Here is a 24,565-nt window from a genome sequence, read left to right as displayed (position 1 = left end):
CAATACAATGATATTTGTTCATAAAATTATAAACTCTAATAAAAAAACAGAATTTTGGAAAAAAATTGATCGGAACCAGCGTGAACACGATCACAATACTAGAGAAAAGAACAAAATTAGACTTCCATTTAGGAAAAAGGCAAAGTCACAAAATTCAATTTTATTTAAAGCAATTAAAAAGTATTACGAAATGGAAAAAAATATTTATGAAGAAAAAAACATATCAAAATTTAAAATAATGGTCAAGACATATGTGATAAACAATTTATAAATTAAATATATTTTCAATGTTATTATTAGAACACACATAACAATATGTATGATATGTGTGCCCTACTTTAAGATTTAAATAAAAAAATATAAAAAAATATTTAGGATGCTGGCTGCACGATAAATGGGATCACTCGCAAGAGGTCGAATCCGAATAGAGATGGCGCGAGACTGTTTTTTCAGGATGCGCGACCTTCTTCAGAGATGAAAAGAATGCCGAAGTTCCACAGTGGGTAAAGTGTCCACGTAAACCAGCCAACGTCAGCTCATAAGGCCAATTATCCATTAGGCTCCTACTACTACTACTACTACCATCGCGCCATTTCCAGTATTCCGTAGGCAGAGAGAACGGACCGCCACACTCGTCTATCCTGGCATACAATCCTAGCCTCGTCCACATACATACATCCTGTCATACATGCCCTTCGATTCTGTCTGCTTTTGACATGACCAGACTAAAATAATAAAAATATTATTTTGGGGGGTTTATACTATTACAGTTTGAAGTGGTTTTTTGTAGCTCATTTTTAGCAGTTGGAAACAGATTAATTTAATTTCAGTTATTTCTTTTTCAAAAAATTGTTAATCGATTATAGAATATTTGCTATTTTCCAAAGTCGTTAGATTCGTAGCCAAGTCGCATATGCTGAATTGCAAAGTTTACACCAAATAACTGTTTTACGCCTTGCCGATCTGATTTCATGACCTTTTTTCCAAGATAATATCTCACATTTGAGAAGCAAAAATGACTTGTTGATTTAGTAAATACGTAAGGCTATCGAATACTACTAATACTACTACTATCACGCGTTTTCCCAATAGGAGTAGGCAAAGAAAATGGACCGCCACACACGTCTATCCTGGCATACAATCCTAGCCTCATACACATTCATCCATCTTGTCATATATGCCCTTCGGTTCTGTCTGCTTTTGACATGACCAGACTTAAGATTTTGGTTTATCTGATCGTGCCACGTCCTCCTCGGTCGTCCTCGTCTCACGTTGCCGTTCATTTTCGCCATATATACTTGTTTTACCATTCTCTCGTCGTCCATTCGGTCTACGTGACCAAACCATCTCAGAGACCCTTTCTTAATCGTATCAATTATACTTGTCTCAGATTTACACTCTCGCCTGATTTCATCATTCGTAACCCTGTCATACATTGATTTCGTCGCATTTCAACCGCGTTCACTCGGCTTTCATCCTTCCTCTGCCAGTTCCATGTTTCACTTCCATACATAAGTGTTGGGACTAACTCCGTTGTGCACTGCCAGTTTAGCTTCGATTGACATATTTTTATTAGAAATTAGTGTGCTTAGTGCTCCGTTCATTTTGTTGCCCACATTCACTCTTCTTTCAACATCTTTTTCTACTCTCCATCCATTAGGCCATTAATATTAAATGCACTCTGGTAACAAGCATTACCAGAGTGTATTACTACTACCCATTCTAGATTTCGCTGATGTTTCCATGACTGATTTAAGCTGTGAGCAACTCGATAAACTTGAACGACTTCAGAATACATGCATGAGGTACATTTTTGGTCTTAGGAAATATGACCACATTTCTGACTATCGCAGGCAACCGAAATGGCTCAAAATTAGACAGCGGAGAGACTATCACTCCCTCTCACTTCTGTTCAATGTACTTCATAGTCCTAACGCTCCTACATACCTGCGTGAAAAATTTCAACGCTTATCAGTTCATGGTTTACCTCTTCGTTCTGATTCTCAAGGCACTCTCTTAATTTATTTTTTTTATTAATATCCCTACAGAGATGAGGTAAAATTTTTTCAAATTCAAGATTATCGATATTCGAGCGTTTACAGGGCTTATGACCTGTCATTGGCTGGGTTAAGTGGCCACTTTACGTTTTACAACATTCCCCATTCCGCTTATTAGCGAATATCGACACAGGTAACATTTTGATTTTTGTATATATCTTATTAAATGAGAAACCATTCACTAGCGTGTTGGAGCGCCATCTATGTATTGATATTGAAGTTGAGTATTTTTAATTAGCATATTACTTTATTTTATGTATTCTCTCTTATTAACTCTTCCGAGTTAAATTAAGTACTAGTAATCGCCTGCAGATGATTCTGCAATTTATTTATACTTATATTTTGACACTCTCTTAATACCCATACACAATTCCTCTTTCTTCTCTAACTCATAAAGTGTCCATGCGGCTCGACTGTGGAATCATCTCCCATCTACCATCAAAGATGTTACTACATTATCTCTGTTTAAACCACGTCTGAAGAAACATCTCCTTTCTCTTCCTTTAGCTTTTTAATCTTTATTTTCTATTGAATATGTTCTGTAACTTGAATTATAAAAATTAAACTTATATTTTATTGGTTGATTGGAAGATATTGCCATTTGGCAATAAGCCATTATGAACAAATTTCAAAAGACTTCTATATCTCTCTTTTTTCCACATCCGCTTCTAAGTGGAGCATGTGGACATCACCAGTTGCCTCCAGGAGACCCTATCGCCAACCAGCATTGTTGTCTCCTCCCACGTCAATCCAACGCCCCTTAGTTCCGCGGAATAAAGTCAAAAGATCGTCATCGATGGCCTTCCAGGACGGCGAGAACCCGCAGGTTTAAAGAAGAGGCAACTTGGGTTTAGGGTCTCCTAAGGCATGCGCAGTAAAGAGGGCTGATGAAGTATGAAGTTTATTTTTTTTAAACATCAAAGTGTAAGGGGTCTAAAAAGTTGCATTTTGGATCAGATTAAACGTAAAGAATATTCCATACTACTTTTGACTCTCAACCGAGGTTCGAAGTTTATCACTGTCTGTACATTTATTATCTACATTGATAAAATTATTTTCTTGTGAGTAATGATATAACTTAATCAAATAAAAAATTCGAACACGTTTTAAAACTGCCGAAATGCAAAAAGCTTACACTCCGCGTAACTGATTCAGTTGAGTTAATGAACTTTGAACATAAAATGTAAAACTAATTTTATTTTACATAAAACGGATATTTTTCTATCATGTTAAATAATATTTGATGTTTTATGTATAATAATGTCACAGAGTTGTTTAATCCGAGGTCCAATTTTCATTAGTTCTCTCATTAGATGAGCAAAGAAGGGTTGAAAAATTTACTACCCTGGCAACACTAACGTAATGTCCATTTTGATTTCATCGACAATCTGACAGATGAAAAAATAATTATTTTTTTAAGTAATTGAGAGAAGCAGACATTTAACTTTATTAATATTATTGTGTACATATTTTTTTATTTCTTTTTATTTTACATTTATTTTATTGAACATAATTTAAATTATTGTTTTAAGTGTAAATAACTTTTTTGGTGTGTGCATATTTTCTTACACTAATACACAAAGAAATTGGCAATATATGTGTACATACTGTTTGTTTACTTAATAAAATAAATAAATAAATAAATAAAATTCAATTTCCATTTTTCTCGCCCAAGTTTTTCGAATTTTAGAAAATGGTCAAAAAAAATCATATTTGATGAAGTGTTTCTCTTTTAAATAAAAAAAATTGCTGATAATTTTCAAAACCCAATCTCGCGTAGTACTTACTACATGAATTTGGAGATTCCTAGTGCCGTATGCATCACTGGTGATTTCGCAACACTCTCCACGGTTGCGCAATTGTGAAAGTCGGGATTTATCACGACTTGTTTTGGACCACGAAAACCAAAAGAAAATTTATTCGGATTGAATACATATTTTAAATATGTAAATAAAAAAATATGTTCAGGCGTAGAAATATATTTAAAATTTTAATATAACCTCAATAGGAATATTGCCGTTAAAACGTCTAAGCGTTGGGTGCTAACTTAAGATGTGTCAGTTTTTTTTAAAATTTAAAAAGTTACACGTCATTCAAAAGAATATTTTCTGCTCTATAAGAAATTAATTGTTTTTACGTTGCGTCTATTATTATATTGATTAAATCTTCCAAATTTTATGTCAAGTAGACGAAAGTGAGCATTCTCGACACCTCTTTCTGTTCGCGTTTAATCGAGGGAGTCTTTGCCAAAGCTGTTCGCGATATTTGCGCAGTGTACGTTGAAGATGCTATGAATTATTGACTTATTGACTGTTAAATAATGTAGGAAATTGACCGATCTGTTGTAAAATAATGAAGGAGAATACAATATTAACTAATTTGTTGTAAAATAATGAAGGAGAATGCGTTATTCATTAGTTTGTTGTAAAAGTATAAACGAGAATACATTATTGACTAGTTTGTTGTAAAATAACGACAGAGAATGCATTATTAACTAATTTGTTGAAAAAATATGAAGGAGAATACACTATTGAGTAACGTGTTGTTGTTAGTAGCGCCAAAGCTACTTGTAATTTATATTTTTAGGAATAAGTCCATTGGTCGATGACGCACGTGCGCTAAATTATTTTCCCAGAAATCTGGAGCGTTGAACGAAGAAAGCAACTTAGCATTTTTTTAAAACAATATATTATATTGTGCAAGACCAAATTATTACACGGGTCATTCACTCTTAATTTTCCTTAACACTTTGTATCCCGTAGCCGTGTAGAGACGTGATTATATAACCACGCGTTGTGTCCCGGTCCCGCGTTTTCACGTGATTTACCAGCTGTTCAAAAAGGTGCATTTAATTGACGTTTAGTGACTTTAATTAGTAATTTTTTGCTGCTAGTAAAATTCGTGAAAACGCGGGACCGGGACACAACGCGTGGTTATTATAATCACGTGTTTACACGGCTCCGGGTACAAAGCACAAAGAAAGGAGTGAGACGCTGTAGGTGTATGTGCGAACATTGCAATGTGGCTCTCCATAAAGGCCAATGTTGGCAAAACTATCACTAATTAGTTTTAATGTACCGAAAAGGACAACTCGGCAAACCTACCAATACTGTGGCAACAATACTTCGACATCATATGGTAAAAATGCAGTCATCAATAGACTTCTCTCTGTAGGCAATAAGTACCAGGACATTGGTGACTCATTTCACATGAAATTTGTTACATATAGAACGGCTCTTCTTCTTTATTTTATTGGTAATAGTTCTAGGTAACTATTTGTTACTTTTGTTAAAAATTTGTTTTGAACTTCTTTATTAGTGTTTTTTTTTCTTTTTTCGTTTCTTTTCTTAATTAATTTATAAGTAAAAAATATTTCTCTTTATCATTTTTTTTACATCATTGTATATTTTTCTACATAAACATATGCTATTTACCTAAATATTAGTTTTCAATAATAATACATATATATATATATATATATTTAATGTTATTCAAAATTGTCTTCTTTGTTATTTTTTTAACTGGTTCAAAGTATTTCTAATACAAAATTATCTTTTTTTATCGATAATTTTATAACTGGTAATATTTTATTATTTTATTTAGTTTATATTTCTTAGACTTTCTAAATTAATAATATTGTTTTAAATGCTCTGTATTACTTAAATTAAGCCTACATGTATGTATATTTAATTGTATTTGTAACTAATATGTAAAAGGCACTAAGTGCCGTTTATTTCAATAAAATAAAATAAAAAATTAAATTATTTCAAATAAATACGAGAAGTAAGAATTGATTTAACCAAGTATTTTCATAATTATGACAAGTTAAAGAAACCCTTCACAAAGCATGACATTTCACAAAAATGGGCCGGGCACAGGGTAATTGATATGTGTATTCGGCCGGTGCTCAAAGTGTTAATAAATAAATAAATACATTGAAATAACAAATCAAACAACTTTACTTTATATGCTATATATTATTTATAATATTTAACTGCGAAGTATTTTGTGGCGTTATATTTTATTTGAAACCAAAATTGTCATTTTTTTGTTGAGTAACACGATTTTTAAACGAAAAAGAATTAATCATTATTTGAACCCAAAAAATCAAAATATGTAGTAGTAGGTTTTTCTTTAAACAAGTTATTATTATATTGATGTAATGTTTGAATTAAATTCTACATTTTATTTTGTATTTCTACTGCACCACAAAATAATAATTTTAATATTATGTTCAGCGCCAAAATACCGAAATTGCATCTGTGCTGCGTTCGCATCGCACCTAAACTGCATGGAAAATAATGTATTGGTATGTTTCGATTGCTTCCGTTGCCTAGTGAGAATTTCAGTCTGCGCCTGCGCCCGGACTGCGCGTTCAGTACGGCGCTGGAATGGAATTTCAAATTTATTTATTTTATTTTATTTGGGATTTTTACAGCTATTACATAAACAAAATAATTAGAAAAATCTTAGCAATACTGAAGCCAATTAAAAAAATCCACTGTCAATATAATGACACATAATATAGAAGAAAAGAAGTTTAGTAATTGTATTTGTGTGACGTTTGTATTCATGTGTATGTGAATGTGCGTATGCGTGAATGAATGAGGGAGAGGATACATGTTTGCTTCCATCGCGATCGTTCTTTGATATCCAGCCGTCCAGTAGCAAGTACTCGCCAATCAGTACGCGCATGACAGCGCTGGTAAATGGATGCGCTGGTGGGCTACGTTGCTTTTCAACATTTTTTTATAAAGCGACTGCAAAATTCCTCCGCAATTTATCACGATTATTAGTAAAATAAAACTTAACGATAGAAGAAAAATTATAGACCTGTTAAATTTGTATAAAATTGTGCATTCTATATGGGATTGCCCAGAACTTTTGTCACTCGTCAACTTCAGGGTGCCTGGAAGGATAACTAGGCGGGTGCCACCGTTTTGCAGTAGTAACTCACGCACAGTGTATGATTGTAATGCCGTATTGAGCCGACTTCATGAACTCGGCAATAGTTGTTCCCACATATCGGATATATTTAATGTGGGGTATTGTTCTTATAGAACAAACCTTAAAACTTTTTCAAAGATGAGCAGTAATCATATTTAATGTAGTTACTTCATATATGATTTTCTGTTTTTTTTTTTATATATATTTTTGTTATAAACCTTATTATGTTTAAAATTTGATTTACTTTTTATATTAATTTTTAAAGTTCTCGTATACTTTTTTTTTCAAACTTTTGTTTTATTTAAACTTTTTTTTTTTTTAAATATTATGTTATATAATTTTTAGGCTTGATTATTGTTCCTTAGTTTTGAGTGCAAATATGTAGTTTAAAAAATATCAAACCTTATATGTTTATATTATAAATTTGTAAAAGGCAATTATGCCGTGTATGTTAATAAAATAAAATAAAAATAAATAAATAAAATAAAATAAAATTATGCTTACATTATTTGTTTATAGTAATCTAAATGTTGCGTATTATGACTGATAATTAATTTATTAAACTTGCTATTTTATTTACATTATTTGGCTAAATTAAGGGGAACCAATGGGTCCATGCATTTTATGAATGGAACGCGCATGGTGTGTAGGTGTTTCTTCATTTGCACTGCAGAACCTACATCTATAATTTTCAGAAAGATTCATTCTAGTAAGCTTCAATTCAATCTGCAGTGCCCTGAGCGGGATCTAGTGATAACCCTCATTTGGTGAGGCTGAGCTTCATTAGGTTATACATACATATTTGTATTTTTCTTGTTATTTTTGTATATCTGAACTATAAAAGGCATTTGTATAACATATCTATAACATATCTAGTTAGAAGCCAACAAAATAACATATCTAGTTAGAAGCCAACTAGATTATAATTCTCCAATATGATCACCTTATCAAATCACTTTCTCAGATTCTATTGAGAGAATTCAGAATAAATTTCTTAGATATATTAATTTTAAGATGGGTTTTTCTACTAGTCAATTAAATTATAACAAAATTTTTGACTCTCTTAAATTAACTAAATTGCAAGAACGAAGAACATCGACCGATCTTACGACTTTATATAAAATAATAAAACCAATGTTTGATACCCCCGATCTACTGAAATTGATTTCATTCTATATACCACCTAGATTAAGCAGAACATCTACAATATTTTATTGTCAAAATTGTCGAACGGTAGCTCAATATAACTCACCTATTGTTAGATTACAGAATACCCGGAATGAATATGCATCACATTTTGATATATTTAGTTTATCTCTGCCTAACTTAAAAAATAAAGTGACCAACATATTTTTATCAAAAAGAGCAAATCATCTTCAGAAGATTGGGTTGGAATAGTTATAATTTGATTGATTAATGTATTTTGTTATTGTATAATTTCTTTAGAATATATATGTATTTCAAGTAATTAATAATGTGTACAGTACGAGTATATTACTATTTCATACTCGATTTTTTTAAATATTTTTATTTTTAAGCACTCTCTATACCACATATATGTAAATGGCAGAAATGCCGTATATAAATAAATAACAGATTAAAATACAATATTACAACTAAATACAATTTTTTACAATAATCAGATACATATATTTACATTAACGTTTCCCATTACGTAAAAGAAATAAAAAATTCTCGTGTACATAATGGGGAGTGACGTCTTACAATAGATTATTCTATTTTAATCAAAAATATTTTTACAATAACATATAAATTACAAAAAAGATATTATCTATGTTTTCAATCAGTGTTACATAAAGAAGAATTGTAAATGTAATGTTTCACTTCTTTCTTAAATATATTGTATTTCTGACTGTACTTTTTACTATCTTTGTTCATTTCATTAAATAAAAATATTCCTCTGTAAGTATAATGATGTTGTACAGTAGTTGTTTTTAATTTGGGAAACTAATTTGAATTTTTCGTTTTTCACAGCTCTCGCCCTCTGTGACTGGTGCAACCTGCAAATCCGAAGGAGAAACATCGCCAGAAGACACTGTGATCCCAAGCCATACTCCAACCTCAACAAAATCATCTCTGACATTGGAAGCATCGAGATGAAGGAAATGGTCCAGACCATCACAGCCAAGTCTTTCGAAGCCAGAAGACAAGGAGTTGATCTGGACTTCAAGCCAATTATCATGTCGACATGTCTCAATATCTTTTCTCAATACATGTGCTCGATCCGCTTCGATTCCTCCGATCCCGAATACATAAAAGTAACGAGGCTCTTCGACAACATCTTCTGGGAGATCAACCAAGGTTATGCTGTGGATGTCTTCCCGTGGTTGCTGCCATTCTACTCAAACCACATGGAAAAATTGGCCAAATGGTCGCAGGATATCAGGCATTTTATCCTTACCCGAGTTATCAACACTAGGGAAATGAATATAGACGACGAAGATGACGAAAAAGACTTCACAGATGCCCTGCTGAAGACGCTTAAAAATGAAACGAATGTTTTCACGAGAGACGCTATCATTTTCACGCTGGAAGACTTTTTGGGAGGCAGTTCCGCCGTCGGAAACATGATTACAGTAATGCTCGGAATCATCTCGAAACATCCCGAAGTCGCAGCTAAAATAAGAGAAGAAATCGACAACGCTACAGGTGGAGAACGAGCAGTCACAGTCGCTGATTCAGAATCTCTCCCATACACGATGGCTGCTGTAAAAGAAACACTCAGATACCAATCCTCGCCGATCGTTCCTCACGTCGCTACAGAAAACGCTTCGATCGACGGATACGCAGTCGAGAAAGGCACCGTCGTCATTATCAACAATTACAAAATCAACATGGACGAAAAGTACTGGGAAGAACCGTCAAAATTCGATCCCGACAGGTTTTTAAACAGAGTCTACGTCGATGTCAAAAGTGAGAGGAGGGGATCAGATCACGACTCGGGCGTGGAGTCTGAAAACGAAGAAAACAACAAAATAATCAAATCGGAATCCACAACAATAGAGCACGCAAGATCAAAAAAAGAAATCGTTACCATGAAGCAAAATTTGACACATTTTATGCCGTTCAGTATTGGAAAAAGAACTTGCCTGGGCCAAGGTCTGCTGATGAAATACAGCATGGTTGGTCTTGCGACGATCATCCAGAACTTCGACATCTCTTGCAAAAGGCCAGATTCAGTTAAAACCTTCACAGCATCAATTGCCCTTCCACCTGACACGTTTGGACTCACATTCACTCCTCGAGCGCGCTAACCAGTCCAAGAACTTTGGGTGTCAGCTACGAAGATACTGATTTCACAAACCAAGATTCGACTTTCCGAACTTCTCGTTTTAGTAATGAGATACGACTTATCTTGTGAAGATCTACGCTTTCGAATTATATATTAGACTCGCGAATTATTTTAACTTATTAATTAGTTAAGTATTTAAATATTAGTCATTTTATGTTTTGTTATATCTGCACTGATATTGTTCGTTATTTATGAATAGTACACGAGGAAAGGACAATATTGTCTTGTCCCCGCTTCAGACCTATTGTCTTTGTGTGAACTGAAATTTGGAGGACAGAACCATGAACCGAGACGGGCCACATATTCGTAAATACTCGATACGTTATCCACGCGGAATCCACCCGAAGTGGCTTTGTAAGCAGCAAACGTTTTGGATCGAGATACCTGACGCCTTTTCCGCCTTAGTAATAACCGAAGTAAACCAAATTATTTTAGATTAAAGACTTTTATAGCGAAGCAGAGATTGGTGGCCTCCGTGGTGTAGTTTTGAAGACACTTGAATCACGCGTGAAATATTCCGGGTTCAATTCCCGGTGAGAACACAAAAATTAAAATGTGATTTCTCTCAAGCCAGGGACTTTTGTACTGTGATTCACAACTGTAATTGGACCTCCTGGTCTGTTGTGGTGCAAAAAATCGAGATTGTTTATGTTGAGTGCCGTTAGCAGGCACTTTTCAGGGGTGATTTAAGGTGCGTTATAAGAGCACCTGAACAATTCCGAAACGTCCCAAACGGCAGACTTATTTCCGAGTGATACCGAAGCATACCGAACAGATAAGGCGTCAGTTATATTCGAATGTACGGACAAAAAAGCAATCTCCGCAGGACAATTCGTTTGAACTACGGTCGATTTGTTGTATTGTCCCACTGTATTGTCTTGTGCGGTTAAGGCTGTTTACGAAGACAAGACAGTATTGTCTTGTCCATTGGTCTGTCTTCGTATGAACTCTGCTTCAAACTTATCTTATAGGACACTGCATTGTACTGTCAATTTATTTTGCATTGTATTAAATTCCCAGAAACAATTTAGTGTCATAATTTTTCCAAGTCCACCATTAACCAGACCTGTATTGATCCCTGTGGATAAATAAAATATTTTTTATTCCGGATGTACTAAAAAAATATTTGAATTTTTTGGGTATTTTTAATGTTTTTTATCTTTTATACTTTAGAAATTATTTAACGTTTTTTTTTTTAAACAATTGGTCTTAAACTCATAATCAACCGACAAAATTTATCCAAAATTTGGCAAAAATCCTAAAAGTTATTGCTTTTTTAAAAGTCACTAATTTCAAAAGCAATTTGAAAGTTTGGAGACCTAGAAAAAAAAGGATTTTGTTTCAAAGATTTTATTCTAACAACATAATTTATTCATGTATTTTAAATAAATTGCATTAGTATTTTTATCCTTACGATACATTATAAAATATCTGAATTGTTTTTCGATGAGGCAAAGTTGGCTAAAATTAATTTAAGAGACTTGGGGTTGTTTATGATCTTGACAATGCCAGCTATAAAAGTAGGTGAAAAGAACGATATATTAGAAAAAAATATTGTATTTTTGTGACAGGAATTCGCTCCACAACATATTATCCAGCAAAAAGCCAGCTGACAAAGTTAGCAACGAACGTTTAAGTGTAACGCTGATTACCAACAAATACAAAAAAAAATACACACTTAGAAGTTCCAGTAATTTAAAAATAGGCACGGGCGTAAATAAATCTAAAAATTTCGGAACCAATTCATTTTAAAATCCAATGAGGCTTTTCGTACACAGCTTAGTACATATTTTTCTTTAATCGCATCAGTACTCTATAATTTTTCACTTTTTATTATTATATAATGTGTAATAGCTGCATCTGTATGTCATCTTTATTTCTTGGCTGTCGATTATTTAATTTTTATTTCAGTTCTAGATATTTTTTGTTTTGCCATCTGAAAATTTCCAATGTTCGATATAATTTTTTCAAAGCTTTTCAATGATTTTTATGTAATATTTTTTGATAATATGTATTTTTTTAAAGAGTATGTTACAAGCTGGATTATTTTATTATATCACATTGAAAATATATTTTGTACTGTCTCAAATATCTATTAATTAGAAAATTTGTTTGTCAAATATATCATCAAAAATATGTCCAAAAAATTAAGAATGGATAAACCAAATTTAAGAATTTTAAACATTCTCATAAACCGCCGTTGGCTGGTTTAACTGTCCGCTTTTCACGCTGAGTAACATTTACAATTCTGGCAATGTTTGAATATCCACATATCTCCTCCATCTGTTAACGTTTGTAAAGTTAAAAAGCTGGAACCTTTATCATTTTATAAATTCACAAAAGTCAACAGATTTAAGAGTTGAGGATTCCCTATTCATGGATGTTTAAACAAAGACAGAATGGTGAATGTTACACAGTGTGTTAAGTGGCCACTTAAACTAGCCAATGACAGGTCATGAGCCCTGTAAATGCCTAGACTTCCATATATATTCCCTTCGTGAAAATGTTTTCCTTCTCCGTTGCGACAATTTTAGATCTAAATAATGGGAGGAAATCCAGACTGTCTACAAACCTTTATTGATGTAGGTGAGATTCGGCTGCCTGAAATATATCTCCCACTAAACGACCCCTGAAAATACTTTTTCAATTTTACATTTCTTCTTGTATTAGTTATTTCAATCAACAATGTTTTTAGTATGTCTAAATATTTGTAGACATACTGGATTGCTTCTCTTAGGAGTTATTAATATCTGAATTCGTTGCAACAGAGAGGGAAAACATTTTTAAGAATAGTTGAGGATATGGATGTTTACACATAAGAAGAATGGTGAAGTTAAACAGTGTGTAAAGATTTGTATACCTAAATAAAAACAAGTTTTTAACCACGAATTTTTTATTTTTTCTACCAACCGCTTTCAGAGCTATACGAGCTTCTATATCACGGTATCCTACTCGTCATCATTATCATTCTCTTTGATCATTTTTGTTACATGAAGGTAAGATGATCAGTCTTACGCTTCGGGCGCCAGTCCAGGGGACTGTAAAATATTACATTTTTAGTTAAATATTACATGTCAACCATGTCGGAATCGAACCCGAGACCTCATGCGTGGTAGGCAATCGCGCTGGCCACTACACCACGAAGCCGACAAGGTATACTACTTAATTTTTTTTACACCAGTTAGTTTAATGATATTTTAGGCTTGTTTAAATGTTTGTAGACAAGGCTGTATTTCACTTCCTGGTAATGGTGAATGTTACACAGTGTGTAAAGTGGCCACTTAAACCAGCCAATGATAGGTCATAAGCCCTGTAGATGCCTAGACTTCAATATTACCTTCACTAAAATGTTCTTTATCTACAGAGAACAGTGTAATATGTTAACTTCCTGTGCCTCGATTATGAACGCTATCTTCATCTGTATATTTCGAGACGGTATACTTAACTTCAGTACTATCTGTATCTACCTCGGTATGTCCTACCTATTTGTCATATCGACATCATATGATCGAAACCAGCCAATGGAATGACCGCAAAAAATTAGTCCGCCTTCCTTACGTCATTAACATTAAAAATAGTTCTCATTTTTATTTTAAATAGGCTTCTGTAATAAAAAGTGCTTACTTCAAAGCTATTAAAAACTCCAATAAATCCCAATTCAAGCAAAAAATGCTCGCTTGAACATGATTTTTGCATGACTTTTGGAAATCACCTAGACGGTACGCTTAACGATCGTCTGTATGTATCTATCGATCGACTACTAAGCCGGCTCCTATAACGTCTCGATACATACACTCGGAAAGATAATTAAACAGATGGAAAAATTATAATAACTAAATTATTTTTTTAGAGTGGTAACTTTCTCACGCATATTATCTGTGTCTGACGCCTAGATACCCTTATTTGTTAATAGGAGAGAACCTAGCGACATTATTTCTACATCTAGGCATTCGTTTTATTAAAGTGACAGTTATGTCGGATTTTAATTCGACTTCAAAACTTACTTACTTCCCTCTCATATTTTTAATAGGCTTTTAATAAAAAAAGTGCCAACCTCAAAACGATTAAAATTTTTAATAAATCATAATTAAAAGAAAAACTGCTCGGTGGAGCAAAATTTTTGACACTTTTAATGCGTAGATAAACGTATCGAGGGGTTCTAGATTCGTCGGTATAAAATTATGTACTTACATCAAAATTTGATGGTGGGGGTATCGGTACTATACCTTTGTAGTCGGTCGGGAGACTTTCATCTTCAACTATGACGTCATACTGAAGCTATGTCATTTAAGAGCGTAGATATGTGTAACGTGACGTACGCTTCCCCTTGAATCATATCGATGTACCTACCCAAAACTTGAAGGTGGGGGGGTTGGTAGTATATCTTTATAATCGCTAGAGGGAATTTATCTTCAACTATACCGTCAAGGTGAAGGTATGACGTCTTTATCTTCCCATCATAATCGAGGCCCTGGGCTGTAGTAGTAAAAATGTAGATATGCAATCATTGAAATAATGGTGCATTTTACAGTGTGTAAAATTGGCGACTTGAACAAGACAGGTCAGGTCACGTATCCTGATATGACCTGTCATAAGCCCTGTAAAATATTTTCCATATCAAAAAATTGGCCCAGCTTAAAATACCGATCTTATAATTTAATGTTAATTTATGTGTCAAATAAAATATTTTTTTAAAACTATTTCGGAACCGCGCAAGCAGTTTATAGAAAATTTTTGAGTTAGTGTTTAAATACTTAATTTCTTACATCATATTTTTTTTTTATAACATGTACATAAAAAAATATTATTTATTGTCTTAAACGAAAATACCCACATATTATGCTTTATCAAAAATAAAAATAAATGATATGTCCACAAAAGTAATGTTTTTCTTTAAAACCTACCCTAACAAATATAACCCATTTCTGTTCTTATTTCAATTTGTTGCAACAGAGAGGGAAAACCTTTTAGAGAAGGGAATATGGAAGTCTAGACATTTACAGGGCGTATGACCTGTCGTTGGCTGGTTTAAGTAGCCATTTTACACACTTTGTAACATTCACCATTTTGCCTATGTTTGAACATCCACATTTCCTCAACTCTTCCATCTTTTGACTTTTGTGAAGTTTTTACTTTTTACTTACATATTTAAAAATAAACAACTCCCTGGGGAGAAAATCCAGCAAGTCTGCAAGCATTTGGACATACTCAAAACATTGTTGCATTTCTGTTCTGTTCAACCATTGAAATTTTAATGCTTAAAAATTTTTGGGCTTGTTTTAATTTCGTATAGCTTCTTTGGAAGAGGATGTATAGAAGATTGAGTTGACAGAGATAAGTTATGGAAGGTGTTATCGGAGGATGGATTAACAGCAATCTGACGTGGGCTATTGCGTCTCTGTATAAGGACAGCAAAGCATGTGTTAGGATAAATGGATCCATGCACATTAGGGTGGGCCGCTATTTTTTCTTTCCGAATTTCGAAATGAAAGGGGTCCTTAAAGTGGCCTTTTCAATTAGTTGGAATGCAAAAAATATTTTTTAAATATTTGACACTACTTTTGAGAAACCAGAGCTTGAAGTTTTCAAGAACGTAATTTTTTTGCAATAAACCGGCTGTCATTTCGTATTTAAGAAAGTAAATCAGTCAAATTAAATTCCATAATGTGCATTAAACCTTTTTACATAAGCATAAGCATCTAAAGGCGTAAATTGCACTTGTTTTGTAATAAATGGGTAGCGTTGTTTTAATGAGCCATTTTTTTCGTCAATATTAGCCAGGCGCTCAACGGAGTCAGTTCCGCGGAGTGTAAACTTTTTGCATTTCGGTAGTTTTAAAACGTGTTTGAATTTGTATTATGATGAAGTTATATCTTGACAAGCAAAAAAAAAATATTTAAAAATTTTGGATTCCCGCAAAAACGGCCATTGCATTGGCCACGCCGCTAATACGTCACGGTTCATGTTAATTTTCAACCGTTTAAATGGGTATTAAGAGAGTGCCTCGAGAATTAGAACGAAGAGGTAAACCATGAACTGATAAGCGTTGAAATTTTTCACGCAGGTATATAGGAGCGTTAGGACTGTGAAGTACATTTTTTAACATTTTTTTGGTTCGTGTACCTGCACGTGTATTGCAGAGTCATCTGCAGGCGTTTACTAGTACTTAATTTAACTCGGATGAGTCTTAACTACATAAAATAAAGTAATCTGCTAATTAAATACTTAACTTCAATATCAATGCATAGATGGCGCTTCCAACTCGCTTGTGGATGGGTTCTTGATTCGTAGCATATATACAAAAAACCAAAAATGTTACCTGATGTGGATATTCGCTAAATAAGCGTAATGGGGAATGTTGTAGTACCTACATAAAGTGGCCACTTAACCCAGCCAATGACAGGTCATAAGCCCTGTAAAACGCTCGAATATCCATAATCCTGAATCTTGAATTTGAAAAAATTCTACCTCATCTCTGTAGGGATATAAATAAAAAAATACTGTGAAGTACATTGAACAGAAGTGAGAGGGAGTGATAGTCTCTCCGCTGTCTAATTTTGAGCCATTTCAGTTGCCTGCGATAATCAGAAATGTGGTCATATTTCCAAAGACAAAATGTACCTTATGCATGTATTCTGAAGGCGTTCAAGTTTATCGAGTTGCTCACAGCTTAAATCAGTCGTGGAAACATCAGCGTAATCTAGAATGGGTAGTAGTAATGCTTGTACCAGGGTGCATTTAGTATTAATGGGTAAGAATTTTTGAGCAGAGGAAGATAGCGTTCATAATCGAGACTCAGGACGTCGAGAACCTGATGCCTTGTGAAGTAATCAAGCGTGGTTAAGGCTCTCAGGAGACATCCATAGAGAAAAATCAAGAACTTAATTATTTTTATTGTAAATTGAGTTTTTTTACAAATATACTGAAAAATTATTCTCAATAAATTGACTTTATTTGTAGAATTAATCTGGATTCCATAATACCTCTCTAATGTATTAACTTGCTTTTGTTTTTCTTTGTTGTTATTTGCTACTCTTTTATTTGTTCCCAAATTATTATTGTTTTTCGCCAGGTGATTTGTTTAAATTGGACATTGTCCGTCAATTTGTCAAATAAATAAAAAATATTAACTGACGTTCATTGGAATGTTTGACCGCAAAGTTAATTCCTTAAATATCAATAAAATCTCCATCTCTCTTCAAACATAAAACGTATAGTTATTTTTACACCACAATGTTCTAAGGTCAAATTAGGTTTTATGAGACGCACAGACATAATTTAAAACCCGGGCTCATAGAGGTCATTTCCGCTTCCGAATACGAAATCGTCTCCCGGCACAAAATGTTCCCGTCGAATTCACCCCGCTGGGCAGCCTTGACTGAGAATGTATGCAAATGTGACCTTTAGCGGCAAAATACATTAATATCTTACATTGAACAAGCGGACGTTTTTTAGATTCTGTGTTTTTAAGTGTTTCAATGAAGACGGAGACCTTTTTTATTTATTTAATTGTAAAAATACACTTGGAAAAAACAGATACATAAAAAAAATACACCTTTAGTCCTTAAAATATAGCTTGATTAAAATGACAGCTGTCAAACTAACGTCACTAGTGATTGGAAAATATTGATCACTGATTCATAGTATTTAATTCTTAGTCAAAATTATTTTTATTTAGTGGTATTGAAGTAAGCCTTAAAAATATTTAAGTAAAATACTTAAACTCATTAAAATAGCATTATATCAACTCATTAGTTAACCCTTAAAAAAATATAATGATCCTCAAGATAAAAATAACTTAATTTACTTTCAAGTGATTTTGAATTATCTATCCTTAACTTACCTCTGTTTTGTATAAATACATTGAACTCCCTTAATAAAGATACCAGTCTCGAAGATGTCGCGAAAGCGATGAAACCGGTCACTGGATATTCCAAATTTGTGGATTAAAGTATCACTCGTCTTTTATTTATAAAATAAAATAAAAATAAGACATTAGATACTTTTTTTCATGAACAACAACAAATAAATCATTTTTTATTTAACAATGTTTGAGTAAGTCCAAAAATCTCAAGTCTACAAAAACGTAGAAATATCATTGACTCCGATTAAACTTCTTAGATTTTCACTGCCGTTAAGTTGCACAATAAGTTTTTCTGGGTTATTTGCCGTGTGTCGTTCGTACTTTTTACCGACGCACACTGGAGCCGAATTACGAATTGTCGGAATAAATTATTTTAGTGGTATTTTAAATATGAAATAAATGAAACAATGTACATAAATTGTTATAAAGTAGTTTTAATAAGAAAAACATGTTTTTTTTTAAACTTTATTCACTATCAATCACTATCAACACTAACAACTGTATAACGAATTTTGAAGTGACATTTTAGGTGCAATAAAATAGTGTTTCAGGCCACTACTTACCTTCTTTAAAACACAGCAGTTTTTAAGATTTACGCTCGATATTGATATTAATATGCCCCTTTAACAATTTATCATTGAATTTTGATGAATGTTTCACTATTTAATACTGTTTCTTGATTCAAAACTCAGTAAACAAAAACCGTCAACTTTTTGACAGCTGCAAAACACGTAAGCGAATTGCCAAACGACAGATAAATAGCATTCGTGTAAAATAACCTTCTTTCGGTGCAAAAGCGATACGAACTTTTCTGCTCACACAAATTTAAAACTTACATTTAATCATGAAATTCACAACTATAATACACGACATGCAAAAAATCTTCACATTTCTAAATTTTGTTCCACGAAGTTCGGCAAAAGGTCTCTGGAATACATTGGTCGTATACAATTTAATAAACTGCCTGATGACCTTAAAAATGAAATGTCGACTGGTAAATCTCAAAGACCAGAAATGAAGACCTATTTCTTGAATCTTTTTGAAAGTGATAGTTTTTAGCTCAGTTTCTGTGAATAGTCTATATATTGTGTTTTAGGTTTAAATGTTTTTCTTTTCTTTTTTTAATATTAAGTTCACAGAATGTTTAAATGTTTTTATTTTCTTTTTTAATATTAATTTCACAGAATGTTTAAATGTTTTTCTTTTCTTTTTTAATATTAAGTTCACAGATTGTTTGAATGTTTTTATTTTCTTCTTTAATATTAAGTTCACAGATTGTTTAAATGTTTTCTTTCCTTTTTTAATATTAAGTTCATAGATTGTTAAAATTTGTTAAATTTTTTATTGTTTAAATGTATACTATGTATTGTTACAAGAAATGTACTATTTTTTTTATGTACCGTCCCAAATGAGTTTTCTCGTACAACTCCTGGGAATATAATATCATGATATTCATGTCTTATATGTTTTATTAATAAATAAAAAAATAAAAAAAATAAAAAAAATGGTCGTGCATGCTATGCATTTTAAGGAAAATGTATGGGGTAAAGACAATTCGTTACGAAGGCGAAAACGACGACATTCATGCTATGCCAATAAGCGAAGATTCGGTTTCGCTTGAATCTCCCATACAAAAAATCCTGCCGAACCGAACCAAATGCTGTCATTGAAATCTTATGATAAGCGGCCTGAAGAATTTTCGGCTTCGTTTTCACTGATCGTGGATTGCGTGGATTATAATTATTATTTCCATCATCACAAATTTAATAATTATTATTGTGCGCCGTTTCGGATCGCGTTACAGCAGAAACGGGGCATAAGTTTTCTTTTGAGCCGATAATCTTAGGGAGGCCAAAGAACCACCAAACTCGACTAGTCAAAGAAGCAATTGATATTTACAAACATCCCGACAACATAAACAGAGATGATGGGATGCGATCAAAAACATCCTGGTACCCAGTCATAAAGAAATCGCGTAAAGACTGCGATGTAAAGCTAGGGTTTCCTAGGACAGCGGTGCCCGTATTTTAACGGCCGTAGTGAACGGTGATGCAGTGGACAGCCGTCGTAGAAGTGACTAGAGTGTGGTTTTCTAGGAAAACGGTGTTATCAACACCATTTAACACCGTTTTCCTAGGAAACCACTCTCTAATCACTTTTACGATGGCTGTCCACTGCATCACCGTTCACTACGGCCGTTAAAATACGGGCACCGCTGTCCTAGGAAACCCTAGCTTAACACAGATTTGTGATACGGTATAGATCCTACGTACATAATGGTACACATTAATCTAAACGACTACGACACGGTACAAATTCTAAGTACCCAACGCAACACATATTCATACACAAATAACATCAACCCTGATGATGGACGCCGTAACGCGATCAGAAACGTCGATAAAAAGTACGAACGACACACGGCATCCAGAAAAACTTATTGTGCATCATTTTTTTTTTTTTTTTTTGTTTATTTTTCCATACTGTTACATATTATGCATGTATTAAATTACATATTTTATACATTATATTTATTAAACATTAGAAGAGAAAAAGAGAAAAAATACATATTCTAAAAATAAACAGCTTTAAATTTGGAAAAAATGCCCACAAAGACTTAAACGTCTGAGCGTGGGCCATTCCTTTTTTATTGTTTTTGGTGAATTTTTTGGTATACAAACACAAATATGACAATGCCATTAAAAATCATACAGAAATAACAGGAAAATGACATAAACAATGTAATTAAGACATCAAAGTTTAGAATATGCTGTTGTACGACTCTTTCACAATAGGTGTATATCTGTATTTTCCATGCTGATCCAAGTCCTCAAAGCCGCTTTAAACTTTGGAAGGGATTCTATATTTTGTATTTCCTTGGGTAGGAGATTAAAAGATCTTGGACCAACATGGAAAGAGTGTCTCTGTGCGAACTTAGTTCTGCATCCTGGAACCGACAGTACACTTTCTGATCTGCTACTAGTCCTATTTAAATTATTGCCAAACAATTCCCTATTTTTGTGTACATATTTTAAGCATTGTAATAAATATAACTTTTTAAAATTAAGGAGTCCGCTCTCTATGTACAATTCGTTACTAGGAAATAGTCTATGCTTTTTGTACATTATCTTAATTATACTCTTCTGTGCGATTTCTACAGGGTGACTATGTGCGTCCAAAACTCCACCCCACCCCATTGACTCCATATTTATGTTTAATTTTCTGAAAGGCTTAATTGATGCTCCATCGTTACTGGAACAAGTGGCATTCAATGTTCCGATCCGCCGGTTGCGAAATAATAATGCGCTGATCCTCGATCAGCACAGCACAAACTATGGCTCGCGTGCACCAATGTCCCGATTGTGTCGTATTGCAAACTCGAGACAAGATCTGAACTTTTTTTGGTGTAAGTCTTTATGGATTTAAAAATTCACTTCGATAAACCGGATCTTGTCTTGGAGGTAGTAGTTTTTTTTTGTCCTAGTTTTAATTTAATTTAATTGTATTTATTATAAGAAATTGTATTAACCATTTATTTATTGATAAATACATAATATTTCAAATATCTGCCTTCTAATAATATACAAAATGATAAATCAAACCGCTCATACACGCGTTTGTGTAATATTCATGTAAAAAAGTGAATTTGAACAGGAATGTTGCGTCTCATAAAACGAAATAATACGGACCGAAATGGACACCAAGTCATTGGAACAAAAGGCATAATAGTACTACACACGTGCGTTTCCAGAAACTATCTACCAGCCAGCGGGCCACATGGCGACGATATCTACCTTCTGTCTACAAAAGCTTCTCTTCGGACATCTATCTCCCTTTGTTAACCATGGAGTTGAAACAGTGTTTGATTTATTTTGTTTTTTATTGCTTACTTCTGGGCATGAACACTCGACCAATTGTCTACTATACTCTATTTTTTAAAAATTTATTGATATTGTTTTAACTTTGCTGGAATTCCTCTCGTCCATGCGCTCTGTAGCTGCACGATGATTGGTTATCTAGCTTTCATATATCAACTTTTGTATATAATACCTTAATTTTGTAAACCGGGTCTAGAATTGAAATCGTCTATGCGCTTAGTAGCTGCAAGGCGAGTGGTAATCTTACTCCATTTTATTATTCATATTATTATTATTTTTTTATACACTAAATTTATTTGTCAATTTTTAAAATGTGTAAATGGGGGCTAAATTTCTAACTGTCTATGCGCTCTGTAGCTGCAAGACGTCCTGTAACTGTGCTGTGCTCCTATCTGTTATATTTTTTTATTGATCTTAATTGAAAACGAGGAACTAGAATCCCAACAGTCCATGCGCTCTGTAGCTGCAAGACGTACTGGGATATTTATTAATTGTACAGCGCCCTTGAGGTGATTTTCACAAAAATGTTGCTTTATAAATTATCCAACTTTATATATATATATATTTGTTTGTTCTCAAATCAACAGTGGTACGTGAAAACCAGCACAGACAGAACTTTCATATGAGGGGGTCGCCTTTCCTTCTCAAGTCAAACAACTGATGAACTTTTTTAACTCAAGCACTTTATTATAACAAAGAACAGGTTGTTAAAAATAAAGCAGTATCACTGTTGAATCTCTAGATGGTGTCTCGAATTTCTTCTTTGGGCGATCTCCGTTCGTCTCTTTCTTGCGGCTTCTTGTTCGGAACTGTGCGTCTCTCTCAGAAATCGATGCTTAAATAATTACCCTCGATCCCTGGAGCCATTCCCCTTTTAACTACATCTGGGCGCACCTATTTTCTAGGACACTCCCTTTTTATGGTTTATTTTTATTACATACACATATTCTTAATTTAAGATATAATTACACAATACCTAGGCTAATTATTGTTTATATTATCCTACAATTTTGTATAATGATTTATATAATAAAAAGTTTAAATAAATCCTACAAGTCAATGCTACTACTCTAGTTTATCTAGCTAAAACATATGAATGTTACATTAAAATAAAATTACAGTACATTATTCCTATTCAGGAAAGACAATGTCATCTTATCATTTACCGGGCCAAAGTATTTCCGTAGAAGATCGCCGTCTACTGTTGGACATGGGGGTGCTTCATGACATACTCAGTGGACGCCTTGATAGTCCGGCTCTTTTGTCGGAGTTATCATTAAATGTCCCCGGCTACCGCACCCGTCACACGTCGAGCTCTCTATTTCATGTGCCAGCAGTTCGTACGAACTATGCCTAGAACTCTCCACTTATACGTTTTGCTAGTGAATATAATTTGAACTTTCCCCTTATTGATCCATTTGATTGTAAAAAAATAACATTTAAAATGCGCGTCTTAAAACATACTTTTTTGTCTTATACTTAGTTTCAATAATAAAGTTTTATTTTATTAAATTTTATCTCTAATTCTTAATATTTTATATATATTTATATTTTCGATATCTGACACCCTCTTTCCAATATAACACCCACACACCCACCCTCTCACTCACTTACACTCACACAAACACACTAGTATGTATTGTACGTGTATTTAATGTATTTCTGTGGATATCTGTCATTGGTTTTATTCTCTGTATATGTTATTTGTTATATTTTTATTACATGTATTACTGTTGATATCCCCAATAAATAAAATAAAAATAAAAAAAATAAAAAAAATATTTACGCAATTATTTCAAATTTACTAACTGTAAGAACACACAAATACCTAGCTCCAACGCAACGATTGCATCCTTTTGTAAAGCGCTGTCTGTGATTGGTGCATTCTTAGCCAATGAGAAGTCATCTTATGTTTACGTAAATGGTAAAAACTAGCGTCGCCTTCGTCCACGGTATCGATTGTTTACGTAAATTGCATGTGCCAAAAAGAGCCGACTATATCTCCGGCTGCATCCCGCCTCTAGTTCATTTCAGCTCCGACCTTGTCGCCGAGAACACGTGTTCAGGATCCCGGTCAGATTTCACAAAAATTATGATACTCAACTCTACTAAAAAACATTTGTTAGCGAAACAATGTAACCTACTACAATATGTTAAATGAGTTTATTTACTTGGTTTCTTAATAAAATCTACCCTACTCTATTCGTATTACGTAAAACTAATTTTGGAACTAACACCATTGTTAGAATGGACTGCATAAGTCCGTCAAATAAATAAATAACACATCCCGCGAACTGACAATTACGAGCGTTTATCTGCCAACGGGCAAGTGGCGCGATCACAGGTCATAAACCTTGTAAACTCCTAAACTTTCATATTCCCTTCTCCAAAATGTTCTCCATCTCTGTTGTAATTTGTTTATCTTACTGACTTCCTAGGGGTGAAATCCAGTATTTTATGTAGGTGTAATATGTTTTCAATTTCAATAAAAAAACAGGTAAATCAA

The 24,565-nt window shown here is 33.4% G+C and overlaps 1 protein-coding gene across 1 annotated transcript; it reads left to right on the top strand.

Annotated features, from left to right (window-relative positions):
- Positions 1-8,999: 8,999 nt before the first annotated feature.
- On the top strand, positions 9,000-13,206 carry LOC148274491 (cytochrome P450 307a1-like; the record flags this gene model as incomplete). The annotated part of the gene is made up of 1 exon (XM_088237039.1): positions 9,000-13,206. A coding segment is annotated over one exon (1,280 nt), but the record flags the coding sequence as incomplete, so codon positions are not given.
- Positions 13,207-24,565: the final 11,359 nt, after the last annotated feature.

The sequence above is a fragment of the Micrasema longulum genome, unplaced genomic scaffold (genome assembly GCF_059751315.1).
Source record: "Micrasema longulum isolate JH-2025_06_02 unplaced genomic scaffold, ASM5975131v1 h1tg001641l, whole genome shotgun sequence".
Taxonomy (NCBI): Eukaryota; Metazoa; Arthropoda; class Insecta; order Trichoptera; family Brachycentridae; genus Micrasema; species Micrasema longulum.
The sequence above is the reverse complement of the archived record's forward strand: the minus strand, read 5'-3'. Positions and strand labels throughout refer to the sequence as shown.